The sequence below is a fragment of the Zea mays genome, chromosome 2 (genome assembly GCF_902167145.1).
Source record: "Zea mays cultivar B73 chromosome 2, Zm-B73-REFERENCE-NAM-5.0, whole genome shotgun sequence".
In the NCBI taxonomy this organism is placed as follows: Eukaryota; Viridiplantae; Streptophyta; class Magnoliopsida; order Poales; family Poaceae; genus Zea; species Zea mays.
The window spans coordinates 40,258,033-40,285,208 of NC_050097.1; the positions used below are offsets into that span (position 1 = coordinate 40,258,033).

General features: G+C 44.4%; 2 protein-coding genes across 3 annotated transcripts; one reads left to right on the forward strand and one right to left on the reverse strand.

Moving 5' to 3' along the window:
- Positions 1-12,365: 12,365 nt before the first annotated feature.
- On the forward strand, positions 12,366-14,161 carry LOC100381664 (uncharacterized). The gene has a single exon (NM_001174479.1). It carries the CDS (start codon positions 12,423-12,425, stop codon positions 13,908-13,910), a length of 1,488 nt encoding a protein of 495 aa, NP_001167950.1. The 5' UTR covers positions 12,366-12,422; the 3' UTR covers positions 13,911-14,161.
- A 1,835-nt stretch (positions 14,162-15,996) lies between these two features.
- Positions 15,997-26,031, reverse strand: LOC103646328 (RNA binding (RRM/RBD/RNP motifs) family protein). 2 transcript variants are annotated; one of them, XM_008671059.3, is made up of 10 exons: positions 24,044-25,283; positions 23,794-23,891; positions 23,569-23,669; positions 23,051-23,471; positions 20,432-21,448; positions 19,429-19,480; positions 17,402-17,469; positions 17,224-17,330; positions 17,043-17,130; positions 15,997-16,670 (listed from the first exon to the last, which is right to left on the reverse strand). In XM_008671059.3, the coding sequence occupies exons 1-10, from the start codon at positions 24,447-24,449 to the stop codon at positions 16,353-16,355; spliced, it is 2,676 nt and encodes an 891-aa protein (XP_008669281.1). In that variant the 5' UTR covers positions 24,450-25,283; the 3' UTR covers positions 15,997-16,352. The 2 variants fall into 2 exon arrangements, with proteins under 2 accessions (XP_008669281.1, XP_008669283.1); XM_008671061.3 differs by lacking the exons at positions 23,794-23,891; positions 24,044-25,283 and adding an exon at positions 25,532-26,031.
- Between the last annotated feature and the right edge of the window lie 1,145 nt (positions 26,032-27,176).

A 27,176-nucleotide genomic window follows, 5' to 3' on the forward strand; every position in this document is an offset into this window, starting at 1 on the left:
ACTTTTGATGCATCTTATGTGCTTACTAACAAATCCGGCAAGGTAGTTGCCAAGTTTGTTGGGGGCAAACACAAGGGCTCCAAGACTTGTGTTTGGGTACCCAAAGTTCTTGTTTCTAATGCCAAAGGACCCAAGACCGTTTGGGTACCTAAAATCAAGAACTAAAATTGTTTTGTAGGTTTATGCATCCGGGGGCTCAAGTTGGATACTCGACAGCGGGTGCACAAACCACATGACAGGGGAGAAGAAGATGTTCTCCTCATATGAGAAAAACCAAGATCCCCAACGAGCTATCACATTCGGGGATGGAAATCAAGGTTTGGTCAAAGGATTGGGTAAAATTGCTATATCACCTGACCATACAATTTCCAATGTTTTTCTTGTAGATTCTTTAGATTACAATTTGCTTTCTGTATCTCAATTATGTCAAATGGGCTACAACTGTCTCTTTACTGATGTAGGTGTCACTGTCTTTAGAAGAAGTGATGATTCAATAGCATTTAAGGGTGTGTTAGAGGGTCAGCTATACTTGGTAGATTTTGACAGAGCTGAACTCGACACATGCTTAATTGCTAAGACTAACATGGGTTGGCTCTGGCATCGCCGACTAGCCCACGTTGGGATGAAGAATCTTCATAAGCTTCTAAAGGAAGAGCACATTTTGGGACTAACAAATGTTCATTTTGAGAAAGACAGGATTTGTAGCGCATGCCAAGCAGGAAAGCAAGTTGGGTCTCATCATCCACACAAGAACATTATGACAAGTGACAGGCCACTGGAGCTCCTACACATGGATTTATTCGGCCCAATCGCTTACATAAGCATCGGCGGGAGTAAGTACTGTCTAGTTATTATGGATGACTATTCTCGCTTCACTTGGGTGTTCTTTTTGCAGGAAAAATCCCATACCCAAGAGACCTTAAAGGGATTCTTGAGACGGGCTCAAAATGAGTTCGGCTTAAGGATCAAGAAAATTAGAAGCGACAATGGGACAGAGTTCAAGAACTCACAAATAGAAGGCTACCTTGAGGAGGAGGGCATCAAGCATGAGTTCTCTTCTCCCTACACTCCACAACAAAATGGTGTAGTGGAGAGGAAAAATCGAACTCTATTGGACATGGCAAGAACCATGCTTGATGAATACAAGACACTGGATCGGTTTTGGGCCGAGGCGGTCAACACCGCCTGCTACGCCATCAACCGGTTATATCTACACCGAATCCTCAAGAAGACATCCTATGAACTCCTAATCGGTAAAAAGCCCAATATTTCATATTTTAGAGTTTTTGGTAGCAAATGCTTTATTCTTGTTAAAAGAGGTAGAAAATCTAAATTTGCTCCTAAAACTGTAGAAGGCTTTTTACTAGGATATGACTCAAACACAAGGGCATATAGAGTCTTTAACAAGTCCTCAGGACTAGTTGAAGTTTCTTGTGATGTTGTGTTTGATGAGACTAACGGCTCTCAAGTAGAGCAAGTTGATCTTGATGAGATAGGTGAAGAACAGGCTCCATGCATAGCGCTAAGGAACATGTCCATTGGGGATGTGTGTCCTAAGGAATCCAAAAAGCCTTCACATGCACAAGATCAACCATCCTCCTCCACGCAAGCATCTCCGCCAACCCAAAATGAGGACGAGGCTCAAGTTGATGAAGGAGAAGATCAAAGATATGAGCCCCCTCAAGATGACGACAACGATCAAGGGGGAGATGCAAATGATCAAGACAAGGAGGATGAACAACCAAAGCCGCCACACCCAAGAGTCCACCAAGCAATACAACGAGATCACCCCGTCGACACCATCCTAGGCGACATTAATAAGGGGGTAACCACTCGATCTCGTGTTGCACATTTTTGTGAGCATTACTCTTTTGTTTCCTCTATTGAGCCACACAGGGTAGAGGAAGCACTACAAGATTTGGATTGGGTGATGGCAATGCAAGAGGAGCTCAACAATTTCACGAGGAACGAGGTATGGCATTTGGTTCCACGTCCTAACCAAAATGTTGTAGGAACCAAGTGGGTCTTCCGCAACAAACAAGACGAGCATGGTGTGGTGACTAGGAACAAAGCTCGACTCGTGGCCAAGGGGTATTCACAAGTCGAAGGTTTGGATTTTGGTGAAACCTATGCACCCGTAGCTAGGCTTGAGTCAATTCGCATATTATTAGCCTATGCTACTTACCATGGCTTCAAGCTTTACCAAATGGACGTGAAGAGTGCCTTCCTCAATGGACCAATCAAGGAAGAAGTCTATGTTGAGCAACCTCCCGGCTTTGAAGACAGTGAGTACCCTAACCATGTCTACAAGCTCTCTAAGGCGCTTTATGGGCTCAAGCAAGCCCCAAGAGCATGGTATGAATGCCTTAGAGACTTCCTTATTGCAAATGGCTTCAAAGTCGGCAAGGCCGATCCTACTTTATTCACTAAAACTCTTGACAATGATTTGTTTGTGTGCCAAATTTATGTTGATGATATCATATTTGGGTCTACTAACGAATCTACATGTGAAGAATTTAGTAGGATCATGACACAAAAATTCGAGATGTCTATGATGGGGGAGTTGAAGTATTTTCTAGGATTCCAAGTCAAGCAACTCCAAGAGGGCACCTTCATTTGCCAAACAAAGTACACTCAAGACATTCTAACCAAGTTTGGAATGAAGGATGCCAAGCCCATCAAGACACCCATGGGAACCAATGGGCATCTCGACCTCGACACGGGAGGTAAATCCGTCGATCAAAAGGTATACCAGTCGATGATTGGTTCATTGCTTTATTTATGTGCATCTTGACCGGACATTATGCTTTCAGTTTGCATGTGTGCAAGATTCCAATCCGACCCTAAGGAATCCCACCTTACGGCCGTAAAACGAATCTTGAGATATTTGGCTTACACACCTCAGTTTGGGCTTTGGTACCCTCGGGGATCCACATTTGATTTGATTGGTTATTCGGATGCCGATTGGGCGGGGTGCAAAATCAATAGGAAGAGCACATCAGGGACTTGCCAGTTCTTGGGAAGATCCTTGGTGTCTTGGGCTTCAAAGAAGCAAAATTCGGTCGCTCTTTCCACCGCCGAAGCCGAGTATATTGCCGCAGGCCACTGTTGCGCGCAATTGCTTTGGATGAGGCAAACCCTGCGGGACTACGGTTACAAACTAACCAAAGTTCCCCTTCTATGTGATAATGAGAGTGCAATCCGCATGGCAGATAATCCCGTTGAGCATAGCCGCACTAAACACATAGCCATTCGGTATCATTTTCTTAGGGATCACCAACAAAAGTGGGATATCGAGATTTCATACATTAACACTAAAGATCAATTAGCCGATATCTTTACCAAGCCACTTGATGAACAATCTTTTACCAAACTTAGGCATGAGTTCAATATTCTTGATTCTAGGAATTTCTTTTGCTAAACTTGCACACATAGCTCATAAGTATAACTTTGATCATGTCTCTTTGATATATGCTATGACTAATGTGTTTTCAAGTGTATTTCAAACCAAGTCATAGGTATATTGAAAGGGAATTGGAGTCTTTGGCGAAGACAAAGGCTTTCACTCCACTCTACTACTCATCCTTCGCCGTTGCTCCGCATCACTCTCCGACTTTGGTATAATCTTCACTCATTTATTTTATGGCCAAAGGAGGAGAAAGTATTTTGTTGGGCTCTAATGATTCCGTTTTTGGCGATTCATGCCAAAGGGGGAGAAAATATGAGCCCAAAGCAAAAGGACCGCACCACCACCTAATTTTAAAAAGTTGGAGATTTTCAATTGGTCAATTTCAAATTGGTATCTCATTATGTTCTAAAGGGGGAGGAAGTATTATTTCAAAAATGATATATCAAAACCCTCTTGAACACTAAGAGGAGGATCTCATTTAGGGGGAGTTTTGTTTAATCAAAGGAAAAGCATTTGAAACAAGGGGAGAAAATTTTTTAAACTTGAAAATGCTTTGCAAAAATCTTATTCATCTATCTTTGACTATGTTGCAAAAAGACTTTGAAAAGGATTTACAAAAAGAATTTGCAAAAACAAAACATGTGGTGCAAGCGTGGTCCAAAATGTTAAAAATAAAGAAACAATCCATACACATCTAGTAAGTAACATTTATTGGCTCAATTCCAAGCAACCTTTGCACTTACATTTTGCAAAATAGTTCAATTCTGCACTTCTATATTTGCTTTGGTTTGTGTTGGCATCAATCACCAAAAAGGGGGAGATTGAAAGGGAATTAGGCTTACACCTAGTCCCTAATTAATTTTGGTGGTTGAATTGCCCAACACAAATATTTGGACTAACTAATTTGCTCTAGTGCATAAGTTATACAGGTGCCAAAGGTTCACACTTAGCCAATAAAAGGACCAAGTATTGGGTTCAAACAAAGGAGCAAGGAACAACTGAAGGCACCTCTGGTCTGGCGCACCGGACTGTCCGGTGTGCCACCGGACATGTCCGGTGCACCAGAGGACTCAAACTTCAAACTCGTCACCTTCGGGAATTTCCAGAGGCGACTCCGCTATAATTCACCGGACTGTCCGGTGTACACCGGACATGTCCGGTGCTCCAAGGAAGAGCGGCCTCCGGAACTCGCCAGCCTCGGGATTTCACTTCGGCTACTCCGCTATAAATCACCGGACTGTCCGGTGTACACCGGACTGTCCGGTGTAACAGCGGGGCAACGGCTATTTCGGCGCCAACGGCTACCTGCGACGCATTAAATGCGCGCGCAGCGCGCGCAGAGGTCAGGCACGCCCATGCTGGCGCACCGGACAATCTATAGTGCATGTCCGGTGCGCCACCGGACATCCAGGCGGGCCCAGAAGACAGAGCTCCAACGGTCGACCCCAACGGCTTTTGGTGACGTGGCTGTCGCACCGGACTGTCCGGTGCACCATCGAACAGACAGCCTCACCAAACGGCTAGTTTGGTGGTTGGGGCTATAAATACCCCCAACCACCCCACATTCAAGTCATCCAAGTTTTCCAGCTTCCAACCACTATACAAGAGCTAGCATTCATTACAAAGCACACCAAAAGAGATCAAATCCTCTCCCAACTCCACACAAAGCCTTAGTGACTAGAGAGAGTGATTTGTAGTGTTCATTTGAGCTCTTGCGCTTGGATCGCTTCTTTTTCTTTGGCATTCTTTCTTGTGATCAAACACTCACTTGTAATTGAGGCAAGAGACACCAATCGTGTGGTGATCCTTGCGGGAAGTTTGATTCCCAAGTGATTTGAGAAAGAGAAGCTCACTCGGTCCGAGGGACCGTTTGAGAGAGGGAAGGGTTGAAAGAGACCCGGCCTTTGTGGCCTCCTCAACGGGGAGTAGGTTTGCGAGAACCGAACCTCGGTAAAACAAATCCGCGTGTCACACTCCTTATTCTCTTGCGATTTGTTTTGCGCCCTCTCTCGCGGACTCGATTATATTTCTAACGCTAACCCGGCTTGTAGTTGTGATTATTTTTGAGAATTTCAGTTTCGCCTTATTCACCCCCCCTCTAGGCGACTTTCAATAACTACTCGCTCTAGATTAGTTAATTTTTGTGAGCATTACTCTTTTGTCTCTTCTATTGAGCCTTTCAGGGTAGAAGAGGCCTTGCTAGATCCGGACTGGGTGTTGGCCATGCAGGAGGAGCTCAACAATTTCAAGAGAAATGAAGTTTGGACACTGGTGCCACGTACCAAGCAAAACGTTGTGGGAACCAAGTGGGTGTTCCACAACAAACAGGACGAGCACGGGGTGGTGACAAGGAACAAAGCACGACTTGTGGCAAAAGGTTATTGCCAAGTCGCATGTTTGGACTTTGAGGAGACTTTTGCTCCTGTGGCTAGGCTAGAGTCAATTCACATATTGTTAGTGTATGCCGCTCACCATTCTTTCAGGTTGTTCCAAATGGATGTGAAGAGTGCCTTCCTCAACGGGCCAATCAAGGAGGAGGTGTACGTAGAGCAACCCCCTGGCTTTGAGGATGAACGGTACCCCGACCACGTGTGTAAGCTCTCTAAGGCACTCTATGGACTTAAGCAAGCCCCAAGAGCATGGTATGAATGCCTTAGAGACTTTTTAATTGCTAATACTTTCAAGGTTGGGAAAGCCGATCCAACTTTATTCACTAAGACTTGTGATGGTGACTTATTTGTGTGCCAAATTTATGTCGATGACATAATATTTGGTTCGACTAACCAAAAGTCTTGTGAAGAGTTTAGCAGGGTGATGACTCAAAAGTTTGAAATGTTGATGATGGGCGAGTTGAACTACTTCCTTGGGTTCCAAGTGAAGCAACTCAAGGACGACACTTTCATCTCCCAAACAAAGTACATGCAAGACTTGATCAAGCGGTTTGGGATGAAGGACGCCAAGCCCGCAAAGACTCCAATGGGAACTGACGGACATGTCGACCTCAACAAAGGAGGTAAGTCCGTTGATCAAAAAGCATACCGGCCTATGATAGGTTCCTTGCTTTACTTATGTGCTAGTAGACCGGATATTATGCTTAGTGTATGCATGTGTGCTAGATTTCAATCCGATCCAAGGGAGTGTCACTTAGTGGCCGTGAAGCGAGTTCTTAGATATTTTGTCGCTACGCCTTGCTTCGGGATCTGGTATCCAAAGGGGTCTACCTTTGACTTAATTGGATATTCAGACTCCGATTATGCTGGATGCAAGGTCGATAGGAAGAGTACATCAGGGACGTGCCAATTCTTAGGAAGGTCCCTGGTGTCTTGGAGTTCTAAGAAACAAACCTCTGTTGCCCTATCCACCGCTAAGGCCGAGTATGTTGCCGCAGGACAGTGTTGCACGCAACTACTTTGGATGAGGCAAACCCTCAGGGACTTTGGCTACAATCTGAGCAAAGTCCCGCTCCTATGTGATAATGAGAGTGCTATCCGCATGGCGGATAATCCTGTTGAACACAGCCGCACAAAGCACATAGACATCCGACATCACTTTTTGAGAGACCACCAGCAAAAGGGAGATATCGAAGTGTTTTATGTTAGCACCGAGAACCAGCTAGCCGATATCTTTACCAAGCCTCTAGATGAGAAGACCTTTTGCAGGCTGCGTAGTGAGCTAAATGTCTTAGATTCGCGGAACCTGGATTGATCTATAGCATACATGTGTTTTATGCCTTGATCATGTTCCTTATACATTTTGTTGTTAATTAATGTGCTCAAGTTGCACAAGCACTCCCCGGACCTCAAAAGTCCATGTGTGAGTGATGCACATATTTAGGGGGAGATATGCTACAACTTGACCCTTTGAGACTAACCGTGTGCTTGAGTTTACTTGATTTAGTCTCAAAGGTGGATTGAAAGGGAAAGGTGGACTTGGACCATGAAAGACTTCCACTGCACTCCGATGAGAGGGTAACTTACTCCAAGTTCATCTCCATGTCTCTTATTGCCTTTTGCTCTTAATTGACAATTTTGGTGTGGCAATGAGGTTAATAGGGCCAAGATCGATCCCGTTTTGGTGCTTGATGCCAAAGGGGGAGAAAATAAGGCCAAAGCAAGAAATGGATCAGCTACCACTTGAGAATTTTGAAAATAGTAGAGTTAGAGTTTTTGTTTTGTCAAAATCCTCTTAATGTCTCTTCTTGTCAAAAGTTGGTCTCTTGTGGGGAGAATGTTTGATTATGGGGAAAAGGGGGTTGAATCTTTGATCAATTTCTCTTGGAATACCTTTCTCTATGCCTCAATAAGTGAATTTGACTTAGAGATAGGAAATTGAGTTTGATTTGCAAAAACAAACCAAGCGGTGGCAAAGAATGATCCAAATATGCCAAATTTGAATCAAAACAAATTCTTGTTCTCATTTGCATTGATGTTGCACTTCTATATGTTGTTTTTTGTTGTGTTGGCATAAATCACCAAAAAGGGGGAGATTGAAAGGGAAATGTGCCCTTGGGCCATTTCTAAGTATTTTGGTGATTAAGTGTCCAACACAAATGGTTATGTGTTAATCTATGCCAAAGGGTGGACAAAGTGCAAATCAATACAAAGGTATGATTCTAGACTTAGTACATTGGTTTTTGTGTACTAACATATTTGTCTAAGTGCTAGAATCAGAGAAAGACAAATGGAAAAGACTTGGCTCGAGCAGCCAAGACTCTACTCAGTCGGGGTGCACCGGACAGTGTCCGGTGCGCCAGGCTGGCGCTGGTCAACTGGCCGCTCTCGGGAACTCGACGGCGGCGTACGGCTATAAATCACTGGACTGTCCGGTGAGCAAACGGTCGGCCGCGCCAACGGTCGGCCGCGCAATCCGCGCGTGACGCGTGGCCGAGCCAACGGTCAGAAGGGGGCACCGGACTGTCCGGTGTACCAATGGCTCCAAATCCTCAACGGTCGGCTGCGCCAAAATAGGAAAGCAATCCGCACCGGACAATGAACAGTGCCTGTCCGGTGGTGCACCGGACTGTCCGGTGGTGCACCGGACTGTCCGGTGCACCAGTCGACAGAAGGCAAGAATTGTCTTCCTGGAATGCTCTCAACGGCTCCTAGCTGCCTTGGGGCTATAAAAGGGACCCCTAGGCGCATGGAGGAAGACACCAAGCATACTTTGAGTATTCTTGATCATTCACACTTCGTCTTTGCGCACTCGTTTGACATTCTTAGTGATTTGAGCTTCGTTCTAGTGAGAACCTTGTGATATTCATTTGAGCTCAAGTCTTGACCGTGTGTGTGCGTATTGCTGTGGATTTGTGTGTGTTTACTTCCCTCACTTACTCTAGTGCTTTCACTTTGATCCTCATTGAAAGGGTGAGAGACTCCAAGTTGTGGAGATTCCTCGCAAACGGGATATATTAAAAGAAAGAAGAACACCGTGGTATTCAAGTTGATCATTGGATCACTTGAGAGGAGTTGAGTGCAACTCTCGTCCATTGGGACGCCACAACGTGGAGTAGGCAAGTGTTGTACTTGGCCGAACCACGGGATAAATCCTCGTGTCTCTTGTGCTTGTTCTCACTGTGTCTATTGTGTTTCACAAGAGCTCTCCTTTAGCCACTTGATTTCATTGTGCTAACTCTTAATCAAGTTTTGTGGCTTTAAGTTTTAAGTTTTTACAGGATCACCTATTCACCCCCCCTCTAGGTGCTCTCACTTGGATACTAATGCCTGTTGTCGAGACAATCTTCTCTTCCCTGACGCCCGAGATCTGCGTATCCTTGGCGTACAGAGGAAGCTTCTTGTGGGAGAGAGGGTTAGTATAGCGCGCCGCTCGGCCCAGGCATACTGTTTGCCGGCAGACCCAGCAGGCGCGCCGCCTGCTGGATGACCCTGACGCCGCCTGCCAGCGGATGGGACGGGACGCATTAAATGCTGAGAGGGCACGTTGCCCGTCAGCGCAGTGGCAGGCGGCGCGTCTTTTCCTCAATAAATGCAGGGGTTGCACGACTTTTCATCAGGTTCGGCCAGGTAGCTTATGTCATGGACCACAAGCAGCGGGTCTCCGCCTATGCGGGAAGTGGAGAGCAAGGCCCGCACACGTGTCAGCACCGGACCCCTGCACACACCAAGGTCCTTCTCGTTTCGGAACCCTGCTGGGGTTCGGACCTACCCGGGGGCTCCAGACCTGTATGTATATAGGGGCTCGGTGTCCTTCCGTGGGGGTCCGGACTTACTGAGGTGTGGTGCCTTTTCCTGCCACGTGGCGCCCTTTGGCCTGCCCATCCGGTAGGGTCAGGCGCGGTCCTCCGTGTGGCTAGGAGACGCCGCAAGGGTGCGATGTCTTCATGTTGTAGGATAGGGTACCCCTGATTTAGGGTACCGACAGGTTGCTTGCCTAAGTAAGTCTTCATAAACATTTAAGTGGTGTGTAGTTTTGGATTGTTGGTAGGGTCCAATTTTGTGAAAGGAATGCTTTTGCTCCCCTTGCCTTTTCGGATCGAAATCTTGGTGTTGACTGCTAATGTAGTTTTGGATTGTTGGTAGGGTCCAATTTTGTGAAAGGAATGCTAAACTGCTGATGAGTGATGAGGGGTGATGATGCTCAACCTTTTCCAAAATGCATGTCACTGAGCAATGAAGGCTACTACAAGTGTCTACTTTGAGCTAACCCTCTCCCCACATGAAGCCTATTTTAATCACCCCTTTTTGGTTTGTGGTTGTGCCTAGGATGGTCATTCGGATGTGATAACCAGCACAGTTCCACTTACATTGAGGTGATTAGGTGGTGCTACAAGAAAAATGAGAAGTCAGTTTGCATGGTAGAATAAGGGTGATGCTGAGCCCTTTTGTGTTTTATAGACTTATCACTTATCAGTTCTCATAGTGTTGCTATTTGTATTTTTATTTTTGAAAAATTTTACGGGTTGCTTGCCTAAGTAAGTTTTCATAAACATTTAAGTGGTATGTAGTTTTGGATTGTTGGCAGGGTCCAATTTTGTGAAAGGAATGCTTTTGCTCCCCTTGCCTTTTCGGATCGAAATCTTGGTGTTGACTGCTAATGCAGTTTTGGATTGTTGGTAGGGTCCAATTTTGTGAAAGGCATGCTGAACTGCTGATGAGTGATGAGGGGCGATGATGCTCAACCTTTTCCAAAATGTATGGCACTGAGCAATGAAGGCTGCTACAAGTGTCTACTTTGAGCTAACCCTCTCCCCACATGAAGCCTGTTTTAATCACCCCTTTTTGGTTTGTGGTTGTGCCTAGGATGGTCATTCAAATATGTGACAACCAGCACAGTTCCACTTACATTGAGGTGATTAGGTGGTGCTGCAAGAAAAGTGAGAAGTCAGTTTGCATGGTAGAATAAGGGTGATGCTGAGCCCTTTTTGTGTTTTACAGACTTATCACTTATCAGTTCTCATAGTGTGGCTATTTGTATTTTATTTCTGAAAAATTTTACTGGTTGCTTGCCTAAGTAAGTCTTCATAAACATTTAAGTGGTGTGTAGTTTTGAATTGTTGGCCGGGTCCAATTTTGTGAAAGGAATGCTTTTGCTCCCCTTGCCTTTTCGGATCGAAATCTTGGTGTTGACGGCTAATGCAGTTTTGGATTGTTGGTAGGGTCCAATTTGTGAAAGGCATGCTGAACTGCTGATGAGTGATGAGGGGCGATGATGCTCAACCTTTTCCAAAATGCATGGCACTGAGCAATGAAGGCTGCTACAAGTGTCTACTTTGAACTAACCCTCTCCCCACATGAAGAAGCTATCAGTCAACCGTTGGCTGCATGAAAATGCTCACATTGTTTAATCTCTTATATGTTAGAGTTTTAGAATATACTCAAAAAGTTTATTTATCATATTTTTCAACTCTCAATGCTATTTTTTTAGGTTTGGTGATTTCCATAATGGACCTTGTGTTGGATTGCTATTTGCTTTTCTCTACAATTGTGAAACTTAGCTCTGTTTTTAAATTGTCAACAATAGAAGTAGCTTGGTATGTTCATCTATGATACAATTTAGGAGTAGTTTGTTGTTGAATGTTTAGGTTGCAACAATTATTTTGTCTGTAGTTGTGGAATATTTTTTTAGTTTTAAACCAACAATATAGCACTAGCTTTCATGTTTATTTTTGTAGTGTCGTTGCATTTGTTCAATGCAACCACTATGTAAGTAGGTAAGTCGATATTCACAATCTTAATATATCTTAATAAAATTTGTTGATTCCGTAGCAACGCACGAGCATATATCTAGTTACTATGAGAAAACAGATTTTCTTTAGATCTTGAAAAGAAACTTATCTGATCTCCAAAATCAAAAGATGTTTTTTGGGTGCTACAGAGGGCACGGACTGCTCAGTCCAACTGCAAGATGTTTTCATGTCCTACTCGCGGCTACGCGTCGGGACGAGCGACGGCCCGAGCACCCGTGGAATGCGCGCGAAAATGGGTCAAGTTTTAAAAACTTCGGTTTATACTTATGGACAACCTGCCTTGCAGGTTATGTCTAGAATGCCTGCCAAATCTGCTAAATCGTGAATCTTTTCACCAAAAATAACCTAAAACGTTTCTCAATTTTTTACACTACTACATCAAAGGGTGAATCATCCTGAAGTGTGTCGGATGTTTCTGATTCATCTCTTTGTTTTTTATTTCAAAAATCTGAATCTATATCCTTGCTAAACGTTTTCAAATAATATAATCAAGAATGAGAAAATGAATGTTAAGTTGGAATGTTTCTAAGCCCAAAACACTACCAAATGAGTCCTAAAACAGCTCTTACCTTTATCTCGGTCCCAAACTGGGCCTTATTGGGCCAACAATCACAGCTGGGATATGCGCCTCGGAAAGAGTGGTGCGGTTCCTTCACCTTCAGCCGCTGGACCGTTCCGCAAACAAATCGTAACTGAGAGGGCCTCTTCGTAAAACCCCCCGCCCGAACAATGGTTCGTAAAATTCCCCAGCATGGGAATGGCCTGCATCCGCGCTCCCCAAACCCTAGCATCCCGAATTCGCCAGTCGCCATGGCGCCGTTCCGGCGCTGGGCTGACCTGCCGGCAGATCTACTGTGCCGCATCGGAGACCGGCTCGATCTCAAGTGGTATGCGAGCGCGCGGGGCGCCTGCACGGCGTGGCGATGCGCGCTCGCGCCGCCGTCGCCCGCGCTCCTCGTGGTCGCCAACGACGCCCGCTGGTGCCCCTACGCCGCCTCCCTCCCCACGCGGAGGTCCTTCGAGCTCACCGCCATCGTTTCGGGAAGCCGCTGCGTCGGCTCCAGCAACGGCTGGCTCGCACTCTCCGTTGTCCTCTTCAGCGGCGGGACCATTTTCGTGCTCCTCAACCCCATCGCCGCCGTGGAGATCCTCCTCCCGCCGCTGATCTACGAAAGCCGCTGGGTTTCCAAGGTCGTCTTCACTCCGAACCCCGCCAAGGACGACTTCGCCGCCGCGGCAATCTGCGATATCGATAGGATCGCGTACGTCACCGCCGGAGCCAGGAGGTGGGCCGTCATAGACCCCGTCCGTCTCACCAACGGGGACCAGCTCACCGATGTCGTCTACACTGACAAAGGTAGGGTCTACTGCCTCACCAAGTGCGGGGACGTGCATGTGCTCCGTCTCCCCGAGCGACGGTGCCGAAAGCCTGCCAACGCCGATGAAGCAGGGCCATCGGAGCCACCATTCTCTGTTCTCCAGCCGCCACAGCCTGCTGAACGCACAAATAATTGCCGTCCACTGCGTTGGCAACATCTGCGCAATTTTCGGATGATGCGCCATGAACAGGCCCAAACAAGAGATCAGGATCCAACTATTCCACTGAGGGTAACGTTCTGTGCAGAGACATTCATCCCATATAAGAAATTTCCACCTGAATCGCAAGGACCACACCTAAATGCGCCAGCCACTGTTGAGCCCCTGTTGTGTGAGGCCAACCTCCCGTTCGACCCTGCCACTGTCTTCCCTCCACCTTATGACACAGTGTCGTCGTTCACTAGTGCAAAGAACTTGGTGTTCTGTGAGGGCAATCTGTACCAAGTTTGGAGGAACGCAAGTTGCACTGTTACTCTGCAGCTGCCTACAGGAGGTCAGCGTCGCGTTGCGGAAAATGAGATATTGGTGCTGAGGTATTATCCTCGACGGCAGCCTTGCTGGGATGTGGTGAAGAACCTGGGAGGTCACTCACTTTTTGTTGGAAGGAACAATGCAGTGTCAATGTATGCAGAGGGTGTGCCAGGATTGAGGGGCAACTGTGTATACTGGATAGGTGGGCGCGGTAGGGATCAAGGCATGGTCTTTGACATGGAATCTGGGAGCTCCACGCCGTGCAGGGCTCCTCCTGTTAGCCTTTTACCTGGGCATCCACATAGCACAATCTGCTGGTACTTCTTGAGCGATTTAATGAGCATCAACAACAGCTACAACAGTAGCTGCAGCAGCAGCAGCGGAGGAAGAAAAGTTTATCAGACTCGAGCAAGAGCACGAGCAGATCTTGGACAAGACATGGAAGAATGATTGCATCGCTGAACTTCTCGGCGACATAGTGAGGACCACCAAGCACCTTGGTGGAAATTGAGTTTATTGTTTGTGGTCTTGGGAGTCAGAGCTTGATTTCAAGGCGAAACAAAATCTTGTAGAGAAGGCTGAGGAACTGCCTCGTGTAGCCTGTTTCCTAAAATAGTGTTCAGTTTGTTTACTTGCCTGTAGCTTCTTTATTTTTTATTTGCTTATTCCATGTAACCGGATAATAATTATTGTATTTCTATACTCAGTTTTTCATGTTGGTGTGTTGACATAATTCAATGGATCATGTATATTTTTGGAGTTGGTAATGCTCCGAATTTTACTACCAGTTTCTATGGCACTTGCTCGTTATTTAATCTAAATCGCAGAATAAGCTTTGCGATTGCACTGATCCTTTATTTCTCTTTGTATGTTCTGTGACGACCCTGTTTGGGCCAGCTCTATGAAATTTGATGGAGTTATGCCATATTTAGAACAGCTCTATCTCTAAAAAAATTAGTGGAGTTGGTGGAGCAGGTCATCAGGTGCTTCATAAAATCGTGGAACTGGAGCTATAAGACTTTAGAAGACATTTAAATAAGTCATTTTGTTTATTAATTAGTTTCAAAATATTTTTAAAACTGTTTAAATTGATATTATAAACTATAACTTCACACTAGAGCTAGAACCTAGAGCCAACTCAAACACCCTCTTAGCTGTAGAAAATTTGGTGGAGTTGGTGAATCAAGTGACTAGGCGCTCTAAAAAATCGTGAGATAGAGCTGTAAATATTTAGAAGGAATTTAGATAAATCATTTTACTTATTATTTAGATTAAAAATATTTTTAAAACTATTTAAATTGATATTATGAACTATAGCTCTACACTGGAGCTAGAATCTGGAGTCATCTCAAACACCCTTGTATGTGTACACACAGTGCACTGCTATATGCAAGAAGCAAGGGCTATGTTGTCATAGATGCTCTGAACTCTTGAGGTAACCAAATAATTATTTTCTCCTCTTTATGCTTAGTTTTCATGACGTTGTGTCGAAGTAATTTGATGGATTATGTATTATATCTGGGCATTGGTAATGTACTGAATTGCACTATCAGTTTCTGTGCTGACTGGCCATTAAATTAAATGTTAACACAAAGAGCACTATCAACGTCCACCGGGAGGAAAGTAATTTATACCCCTGCCCTGTCATGTTTGTGGCCTGAACCTGCCGCTTTTATGCTCATAGTGTCGATTCACAAGGTACATGGTGCCTCTAACTATTTGAATCTGGGTCTGGTCTGGTGCAGGATCTCATCCGACATCCGTTCCTTCCAGCAGATCGTGAATTTCGGGGCGCAGATAAGATCCTGCAAGCTTCCTACGATCGGCTTTCAGTACAATCATAGTGAAGAGAACCACCGCCCTGATTGATATTTTAATCCTCACCGCCACAGGCTGTCGCGTGGATTGTTTTTGCTGCATCCACAAATACTAGTACACAGGAATCGGCTAGCAGACTCTCCATTCTAGTTTAATTTTGCACTATCCAATAACAACTAAAAAGAAACAGAAGTAACATTTAATTTATTTTTTTTGTCTTAAAATAGTTATCATTCTCAATTTATCTCTCGTTCTAATATATTTTTTCTTTTTAACACACCAAAGTCTAAAACGACAACTATTATTGTATTATTGGACGAAGTACGCAGGGGGACATTGATAGATTAGGGGCTACCACAGAGCTGTTGTCCTCTTCTGATTCTCCAATCACTTGATTTTCATGGCTCAATGGTGAATGCGAACAGTACTTGGACTTCAGCCACCCGTGAGTCCCGCTGATTCCAAGATAAAATGCACTTCTCTCTGAGAAAATAGATACAGCAGACACCCAGAACAGACAGGTCTTCAGTTTTCTTTTTCTACACAAGACAGGATGCAAAAAAACATTTGAGTCGAAACACGCACCATCACTTGCTAATGTGCAGACGTGCAGTAGGCAACCATACCCCACAGGTGAAGGTTTTTCTATTTACAAAACTGAGACAGCAAGACCATCCGGTAGTTTGGATATTATGATCAATCTCACAGATCACCCCCCTTGACAAGGAAACCGTGGAGGCTAAATAATCCATCAAAAAATAATAACAAATGTTGCAACGTTTTTATCGCGTCCGTGTTTTCCTTTACTACCACTTTTTTTATATATATTTTACTCTCCATCCACGAACTCCGAACAGCCAGCCAGCACAGAATATGTGCTGACGGTGAAAAACAGCACAGAAAACCTCACAGAATATCGCTCAAAGGTTTTGGTCCACAAAAACCAGCCTGCTACAAACTAACATCTGCAGCTACTTAAATATTTACCAAAAGCAGCTGAATGAACCACGTAACAGTATCACGAACTCTTTCTGCGAGATTCATCAGGAGCTGCGGCATGCTGCAGCTGAGCAGTCAAGCCATCGCACCGTCATTTGGTTTTGGCTCCGTGCGTGTGTAGGTGAAGCTTCGTGGGGTCGGGGTGACCAACTGATTCCCAGGAGCTGAAGGTGCAGCCTGACTTGGTTTTACAGCATTTGAGGAATCTGTGGCACTGCGCTTCCACTGTAAGCTCTGGGCAACACCCCTGAGTGGCAGTCGTCCACGGATTGCACCAGGAAACGTTGGCCTTGGGTATGCAGTTCTAATGAGCCTTGAAGCAAATGGTGATCCCCGCGAAACACGAAGCAAGCCAGGCGATCGGGTTGCTTCAGTGGAGTTTTTCCGAACGACCTGTGTAAAAATGATTGAAGTACTTCTAAGATCTAGATGCTGAGAATAGATCAGACAGAATGCTCAAAAATACAAAATCGACAGCATAAACTGCCTGAGTATAATTTCTACTGTCATAATTTTACCAATATATGAAAAAGGTAATAAAAGCTACTGGCACATTTTTGTGCTACCATCTCATGAATAATAGAAAACAAAATACACAACTCAACTAATGGCATCCCTAGACATGGTAACATCTTCAACCATAGAAAGTACAGTAAAATCTTAACAAAGCAGCTAGGCCATGTCACACTTGTAACAATCCATAAAAGTCTCACGAAAAGCCTTACTGTACAATTACAAAAAAAAGGTAGGACAATGTAATCTTACCTTCAAAATGCGTAACATAAATGATGCCCCGTTCAGGGTTAACGCCTGCTCTGCTGATTCTTTGTGCAAGAACTCAATATACGCTGAGCTGATCAATCGAAAGGAGATCTAAAAAACTCAAAATATAATCCAACAAAGCTATTCTTTTTTAAGAATTCTATCCAAGACTTAGAATTTATACCCAGTTGACTGACCAGTGACACCATCGGTCACAATATGGGTCTTCAAGATCGCTCCAAACTTATTGAAGTGTCGAGAAAGAGCATCTTTTGTTGCACCAAAATGTACCTAAAAAGAAACAAAAACTAGTGAAATCCAAGTCTATATGTTCATAAGCAGAAAAGCAGAGGAGCACTTACGTTGCTAACAAAGACAGTTCTAGAATCAGAGCCACCTTCGGGTTGACCTGTAGTATTTGATCCAGCAGCTAAAGGGAAAGAAGAACAAAAACATCCTCAATCACAAAGGAGGATTGAAACGCAAAGAAACAATATGAAAAACATAGTAGTTTAACAGGGTTCAAAAGATGATGAGTCAAGTGATGTTACAATAGTAACCTTTTAAAGGAAAAAAAATACTTTTTGGTCCTCATATCAAAGCCTAATGCATCAGCATAGTAAGCAGATGTCAAATCTCTGCAATTTTTTTTCATTATCTACTATACAAAAAGAGTGCTTATGAAAAAACAAGTGCCTCCAAACAAATTGCAGGTAAACTGATAAAGTCTCAAATAGTTATATATATATGCTATTCGTCACCCTAGATGATGATCAACTACCCACCCTGAAATGACTTAACAAATTTAAGTTATTTGTGATCTTTGTAAGTTATTTTTAAGTCATTTCAGAGTAGGTGATCATCACCTAAGGTGACGATATATATATCGTTATTTGTCACCTAGGGAGATAAACCAATAGTCCATCACCCGAACCCAACTAAACATATCCGTTATCCGATCGAGTTAGCCCCCGTTAATTGGTTCAACTACGCCATTAAGTGCGGGCGATGGATTGTTGGGTTTATCACCTGAGGTGACAAATAGCAAATGGCAGCGCTATGGGTGATGGATCAGAGGTTCCATCACCTAAACCAATCAAATCGATCCCCCCAAACGCGCTACCGACTTCGTCTAATTAGCTCGCGCGCCAGACGCATCCCCGCACGCCAACCGACACGCTAACTGCCGCAACCCGATCAGCCCGCACGCTGCAAGCACCCACCGCGCACCACGCCCCACCCCCATGCTCCGATCGGACGAGTAAAACTGTAACGGTAACAGAATGACTGAAAATGTAACGAAATGACTGAAACTGTAACGGAATAACTGAAACTAACAGAATGACTAAAACGGTAACGTAATGGCTGACAGGCTGAATGAGTGAATGACTGAGACAGTAATAAAATGACTGAAATTGTAACGGTAACAGAATCACTGAAACTGTAAGAGAAACTATAACGAAATGACTGAAACTGTAACGGAATGGTTGAATGAGTAAATAGATGAGACTGTAATGGAACGGCTGCAGCTGTAACAGAATGAAATGATTGAATGGATAAGACTGTAATGGAACGACTGAACTGTAACGGAAAAACTGAAACTGTAACGGAGTGGATGAATGAGTGAATGGATGAAACTGTTATGGAATGACTGAAATTGTAATGGAATGACTGAAACTGTAATGGAATGACTGAAACTGTGACATAATGATTAATGGGGTGTTTGGTTTCTAGAGACTAATTTTTAGTCCCTCCATTTTATTCCATTTTAGTCCTAAATTGCCAAATGCGGAAAATTTAGGTACTAAATGGAACAAAATGAAGGGACTAAAAATTACTTCCTAAAACTGTAACAGAAAGACTGAAACTGCTAACGGAGTGACTGAAACCGTCGCCCCAACATAATCGATGAGCACAGAGCAATTAAGCAGATTAATCAGATCCGTTCCGTGGTCAAGTGGGCAGGTTCCACCGACTGGTCGGCTGGTTGACTAGTTAATCAGTTCGGTTGGACCGTAGGTCCAGTCGTCCAGGTGATGCACCGAATGGTTCATCGCCTTAGGTAAACCTAGTGCCAGAAGCTCGCACATGAGTCGAGTCTAGGGAAAGGATAAACCGAGGCAAGCCTTCCACCAAAGAGTCTGATTTGAACCCATGACCTGGTGACTCAGCAAAAAAGCTCACCCCTACACCAGACCTGGAATCTAGCCTTCCAAATTCCTAATAAATTGTTTTTAATTGATATCAAGCACAGCAGGAAACACTAATCAAAAGAATCAAAGCACTGCCATAGGCAAAAAGGTATAAAAGGACTGCTTTCCAAGCATATCTGGCCAAAGTAAACCAACTAAATCAGTTATCACTCATAAAAGCAAGCAGTTTTACATACCACCTGATGTAGCCTTTTGTGCCTCCAGCATTGAACTTGACTGTATCAAATCCTGGATTGTATTTTGAAAATAGAATAGACGATGAATCACAAATGACCCAGAAAATAAAATGCAGCATCACAAAATGAACATTTATAGACAGTATAAATGAAGAGAATGAATAAGATACAAAGACTACAGTTCAAAATTTTGATGCAGTTCTTGACAAATGGAAGTGTTTTGCAGCCAAACAAACTGATGAGAATTACTGAGTACTGACCTCAACAAACTTTTAACAACTGACTTAACTAGTTCCTGAGTTGAATTTTAAAATCTCTACTTGGTGATATGATTATTTTTTGTGCCAATTGACATAACATGCCATGGTATGCCGGTCTGGACTCTAGATGCATTGACTTCAAACATTGAAGAGTAAATGACACCACGGGCATAACTTATGAGGTGGGTACACATGGGTCATAAAACTTCGGAATTGCTCAAATAACTTCTTTTAACTTGTTTAAATGGTTCATGTAGGTAAAAAATATGACAAAAAAAGGAGCACATGAAGCACTGGCTGGGGTACCCAACATAGGTACATGCCTATTGTTCCACTCTTGTTATCATTATCTAGCTAGTTTGACAGAAGATTTGAATGTTTTGCTCATGGTGCTAGAAAGAATTATCATTGTTCTGGTTATATGTGTTTTGTACGTCACTATTACGATCCAAAGGAAATTAGTACTACGTGCACACAGACATGACATGGTCTCCAAATTTGACCTATCTTGCATAATTTAAAGAAGTTTCCTGACAGATTTGAGCAGTTATATAAGTTTACCCACCTCGCTACTTTGCTAGTTCTTGTACCTGTGGTGCATTTTTACTCAACATTAAATTTAGGGATGACGACACCTCTAAGCACTGAACATATAATGGAATGAAACATTTGCTAATTTTAAAGTAAATCAAATGTATAATTTTAGGGATAGGGGCCCTTGAAAATACAGATAAAAAGCGTACTTTGGACTTATCAGTTGTCATGGACATATCGTTAGCATGTGCAATCTTCACATGTGATTTCCTTGCATCAGCAACCTTCTCCATTGGCACTTGAGGGTCAAATGCAAGGTCATCCCTAGTTACATGAGTTGGAAGCTTCTGTGTGTTAGTGTTACCAGAAACATTTAGAATCCTTTCAGATGGTCTTGGTCCTGAACCAGCATGTGGCCCCTGACCTATCGACTTCCTTGCACCAGAAACCTTCTCCATTGGCACTTGAGGGTCAAATGCAAGGGCATCCCTAGTTACATGAGTTCGAAGCTTCTGTGTCTTAGTGTTACCAGAAACATTTAGGATCTTTTCAGATGATCTTGGTCCTGAACCAGCAGGTGGCCCCTGAGCTATCAATCTTCCGCTTCGTACTTCAGAAGCTCCTCTTACGTACCCCAGTACTAATGACTCTTTACCTCCACTAGCAGGCAATGCACTTCGGAGAGAACCCAATCCATTATACCTAACAGAACTGTTGTGACCATACTCATCAATATTAGAAAGAGAACCTGTGGCTTCCTCTGTTCTCCGATCACGCATGTAAACATCACTGCCACCATGTTGATTTCTTCCATAAAATTCAACTTGATTTTCAGCTTGTATGTTATCTATATTCTCATATTCTTTGCCTTCAAGATCTTGTGATCTACGATCAGGTGATTGTTCACTAGAATTTATTGTGGGCATTCTGCCCAATCTACTAAAAACACTTCCACAAAAGCTATCCTTGAGAGCATCTTCAGCAGCCTCAGCTGCAGCTCTTAGTGCTGCTGTGGCAACTGGTATTCTCAAATCTGAATTTGTTTTCTGTAACCTAATATGAGTAATATCAAGTGTGGAATCTGAAGCCAATGTAGACACTACAGAACAAAGTCGCTTGGAAGCTGATTCTGAACCAGAAGTAACTGGGGGCACAGTTCTGACAGCATCACGAACAGCAAACTGAAGAAGCCGACGTGGTGCACCATTAACTGGGTGTGTTGCACTCTGGAAAAGTGTAAAAAGTATTATCACAAAGAAACAAGGAAAGGGAAGGTGAAATAAGGAAGTTACTTCCATTGAAAGATACTACAGGTCTACAGCAGTTCATATATCATATCAGCAATGTTATAATAATAAACAAGATAATGCGCACAGCCATATTTCATCAGAAGACATTAAAATATTATCACAGACAACAAAGAAAAAGGCTTGGCAGAAAAGGAAGCTTTTTCCATTAAGAGAACTTACAGAGCCTTTTAAAATATATGCAGTAGAGGACAAGCTAATTAGTTCATAAAAAATAAAATAATTAGCTTATCCTAAACATCACGTAATCTAAAACAGAGTGAGAAATAAAAAATATAAAGAAGTAAAGCACACAACCATCGAACCATGTTTTTCTTAAAGTTGGTCCAAGCACTATAGTCAAACTCTCTATTGTAGATTTCTCGAATATACAAATATTTGATTCACAGATTATCCTCACCTCTTATGAACACCTAACCCTCACATGACTGCATATCGACATGGAATCAATTTCTATGTGACCAGAATTACCATTTACAGTCAGTTTTGACATCATCTAGATCCAAATGTAGAGGATGTTAAGCATCTACTTGCATAGTTTAGATAGAGGGTTCTAAAATACTCCCTCCAGACACAAATAAGTGATTTTTGGACATCCGCACGATCTTCAAAACTCAACTTTCACTAGTACTTTTTATCACAAGATAATTATAAAACAGAGTAAAAGAGTAATCTTGCAAAACTACATTTCAAGACAAATCTACTCATACTATTTGTCCATTTTTAACTATCCAAACTCAACCCATAAAAAGTAGAACACAACCGAAGATTGAAACCGGTGACTTAAGACAACCCAAAACATCACTTATTTGTAACTAGAGCAAGCACATGCTATATAATGGAACATAGATTGCATATTAATAGTGGTAGCTGTTATCTTCTTGCCGGTAGGATCTAAAACTTGTAGCTTAAACTTTGAAACCTGATCATGTACTATCTTTATTAGGACAATATGGCAAGCTTTTACCGTTTCCTTTCGACTTGCACAAATTGGTGTCTATGCTATAATCAAGTTATAGGATTTTCATTATTGGGACAAACTACAATTCTTTAGAATACTATACTATCAATCATGAAAAGCAAAACTGTGGGACATTCAAATTATATTGGGGTAGACACAGAAAGGGAAAATACAGATAGTACTACTGCCATTTAACAGAATGCAATAGCTTATAAGTTACCCAAAGGTTCTATTTATGGCTTCACCATAGATGAAAGCATTATGTTCTAGTTATAAAACCCCAAGCCAAGCGGACTACATGTGGTGTGAACAGGGAAATGCACTATGTTCCATATGAAGTAATATCCACACAAAAATGAAAATCTAGTACACTAAGAATTTAGCATATTTTCAAGAATATAAGAGACATAAACTAGGCATATTCATGTCTCATATGAGACCATCTGTTATGAAACTATAAAAGATAATTAGCAAATGCATATACAAAAATAAGAAATATGAGATACTATGAATGTTGCTCAGATTTGCAAAATAACAAGCATGAACTGAGGACTATAAACCTTAGTAGACCGCACATCTGCCTCTCTGCTCCTCTTTCTGTGGTTATGCATGTCAGGAGAGCGGGTTCGTCTTACAGAATGTGATTTATGAAAAGCCTTTTCATCTGCATGTGACTCATGAAGATCCTTCTCCTTTGCAAGAGAAACATTGTCGACAACGCTTCTAAGAGGAACTGTTTCTGATTGACCTCGACCGATTGTTCCCCAATCTCTTTTTCGATGACCCCAATCTTTTTTTTTATGAGTTATCACTGTCTTCTGGGTTTCAGCTTCAGGTTCATGATTAACTTGTGTGCTGCTTATCACACTGTGAACAGGCAATCCTCTGGCAGCATTGTGACTGCTTCTAGTGTCATCCTTAGAAGAGGCAGCTTTAGGTTGAACATAAAGGTGCAAATTTGAGGACAGATGATCCCACAACCTGCAAGATTGTACATAGATTCATGGTTTTGTCAGAAGAAATGCATGGTACATGAAAATAAAATGAAACAGAAAAGGTTCAGGTGAATAAAGATAACCAGGATACAAATGCATCATTGTCATCGCCTAAAAAAACATGTAGCTCCTTTGCAGCCTCATCCTTGTGCCTCCCGTTCCTTAGCAATACTACAACATACTCCTGAGTAACAACAAGATATAGATAGATCATAGATAATCAATAATAGTAAGTTATGGATCTGCCACAGCGAAAAAAAACAAGCCTAATACCAACGAGATTTTTGGAATTATGGAAAGCCACACACTGGTTTCACCAAAATGGAAGGTAAGCCGCGGCAATTGGCAAAATGGAAACAAGACAGTTCGTCTCCTCGCTCGAATGGAAAACCTTCATCATTTCTCACTGCAAACAGAGGTTAGAGCTGGTAAGTCCCGTCACATGCGGTTCATGGACAGCAAGAGGTAATGTCGTGAGTTTATCTTCTTCCTCTTCGGTTCCTTCCAACACAGTACAGGGTGCTCAGCAGTTCAACCTCGCCGGGAACTTCAACTCACCGTCGTACCCACCAGGGAGCTCCAACTTGCTGTCCGCCAGGGAGCTCCAACTCGACGTCCCCGCCCGCCAGTGAGCTCCAACTCGCTGCCGCACCCATCGCTGCCAGAGAGCTCGGCCACGCCACCATCGCCGCCAGGGAGCTCCAACTCGACGTCCCCGCCCGCCAGTGAGCTCCAACTCGCTGCCGCACCCATCGCTGCCAGAGAGCTCGGCCACGCCACCATCGCCGCCAGGGAGCTCCACGACACTGTCGCACTCATCCTCTGGACGACATGGATGAGGCAGAGAAGGCGGTGGATGAGGACGACGACGAGTGCGACGTCGACGTGGTTGCTGCGCCTCGCCGGCAAATTCAGGCTTCAGTGCTGGCTTGCTGCTACGCCAGTGCATGCGGAACGGGCACATGGAATGCGTGTTACGGAGCGGCTCTGAAAGCGGCCGCGCTCGTCCGCCTGCTCATGCTGCGCGTCCGCGGCTGGGTCCGTGTTCAGGTCCCGACCGCGTGCAGCAGTGCGGCGGCGAGGCGGATGTGGCCGTTGTGGAAGAGCTCGTCGGCAGAGTACGTGGCGGTGGCAGACGGCGACAGGAAGCGCAAAGAGAAGTTGAAGTCCAAGTCGAGGACGCTGGGGATGTCGTTCTTGCCATGGGTGCAGCAGAAAAAAATGCTAATTTGCCACTCTCAGATTTGGCTCTTCATCCCGTCTCTATGACTTGTGAGACCATCTGTGTGACTGTGTCTATGATTTGTGGGTCCAATGGCAAACTAGCGCGGTCCACAAATGATAATGGCAAAATTGCAAATGGCTCGGAGCTGGTAAGAGAAGAAAAGGGGACGATGTTTGCGATAGGCTTCAGTCACGAGCTTAACGTCTGTCACTGGTGGACAATGGGCGCGTTCCATTCGAGCAAGGAGACGACTTGTTTTGTTTCCATTTTGCCAATTACCGCGGCTTGCCTTGGTGAAACCGGCTGTGTGGCTTTCCATAATACCAAAAATCTCAATACCAACAATATAAATAAATTGTCCATCGCAATGTTGAAAACTAAAAGAAAGCAACCAAGTACTTTAGCCTCCACTCCGGACACACCAGAGATGTTAAAGGGTGCGCACCAATCCAAACAGGCTTCCTTCCAAATCACTGCGTAGCGGATTGCATAGGCAGCCAAATGCCAGTTTATCCCCAGTCCCCACTACACAATCCAATATCTAAAACGTGGGGAGGGGGTGGCAGATCGTGTGCCTCCAATCTCCGGAGCACATGAACCACGCTAAACCCCATAACATGCCCACAGCTTACGAACCTAAAAGGAAAGCAATACCAATACCCTAACCGAAACGTGATCCCACAAAATCCATAGAGCCGCGCACCGTCCGCTACGGAACCGCATTCCACATAGGAAATTTGCGACGCTAAGGGTTTTAGCAACGGATCGGGTATTGCGGCGCGGTGTGGGAGTGGGAGGGAGGGAGAGAGGAGGGTGCTCACGGCAAGAGTGTCGTCGGAGTAGTCGCCCATGAGCTCACTGAGCTTCTCCTTGACGCGGTCCTGCAGCATCGTCACCCCCTCGCTGGTAAAGTTCGCCTTGAACGTCCGATCCTCGCCACCGTCCATGGGGAAACCCTAACGCCGCCGCTCCTCCCGCCCCAGCCACAGCCCCCAGTTTGAGGCGGCGCACGTGGCCGTGTCCTACGGCCGCGCGAGTGGGGGATACCGGGCGGAAGCGGCGGGGAGGGAGGGTGTGTGGGCGGATACGGCAGGGGAGGGCGGTACGGTCCCGAACGCGAGCGGCGTCGGGGTCTGCAGGCTCTGGAGTCTGGACCGTCGTGGGGACGGTCGCTTGTGCCGTCGCGGGGACTAGGGAGAGAGTAGGAGCCTAGGAGGGGTTCTCTCGTGCCGTGCGATGTTGGGCCTCATCCGTGCACGAACCGATGCAACGCAGGCGCGTACGGCGACATCCGGGCGGGTTCGTCGCGGGCCAGCAGGCTTGGCATTGCCTTCGGATTAACTAGGTGAGTACCCGTGCGTTACAACGGTGACATATAATAACATAATAAGTTATATATAAAATATGTCTTATATTGTTATAATAAAATGTTTCATAATTCATTTATAATCCTAGTTATACATAAATTTTGTTATTTTAATTTATTTGTTTCACTACTACATTACAATCATCAGTATCATGCAGACTTCGATATATGCCACGATTTGTATGGTCTCATCATTGAAGAGCACGTGTCACACCTGCCGGTAGAAGTTCTCTCGTACGTTATCAGTCATCAGGTAGGCACCATCACACATGCTTGCTTAAACAAAAAAAGCAAGTGTATGTATTTGCGAAGAGAATTAAAGGCAGACCGTCACAAAAGCTACCCCGACGATGACGATTGGTCATTGTTGTCGGTCCTCCTCTGCGTCACCTCTAGCGCCAAGATGACGACATAGTCCTTGATATAGTAGTCGTCGAACGCGCACGACATGGCGAGTACCGATGACTCTTGGTTGGGCTACCAAACGAAGTGCACCCCAGGCTCATCAGTGAGGTAATACACCTAGCCGTTGCACCACCAGATGTGCTACTCCTCTACATATATCTTGTTCGAGGACACTCACACAACGTCAGCAACGGCCGTCGTCCCAGCGCACAAGAATTCATGGCCGGTCAGTAGTGACTTACGTGGCAGGTTGAGCTTCAGGTGATGATGAGCTGGATGGTGTGACGACACTGTTGTCGGATGCGGTGTCCAGAACAACCCAAGAGTCGTCGGCATTGGTGACGGCCATGAGGTCCCCCTGTTTGAGATGGACAACGCGATGCAGCCGCTCTGGATCGCGTCCAAGCGGCGGCTGCAGTGGAGCTTGCCGAACACAGCGACGCATGTGGCCACGTAGTACTGCTTCCAGAGGTCGAACTGGCAGTCGTCAAGCTTCTCCTTGTTGTCGATGAGCGATGCCAACGCGAGCGCCTCCTGGCATTGGTGTTTGTTCGGGGTTTCCAAGCAAGAAACATCGATTCATCTTTAGCGTTGGTTTATGAAAATGACTCATAAGTCAAATCTATGGAAAAATATTACGGAGAATAAATGTCACACATATAAAAAAGAATTTAAGTTGAAAACATTATTCAAAC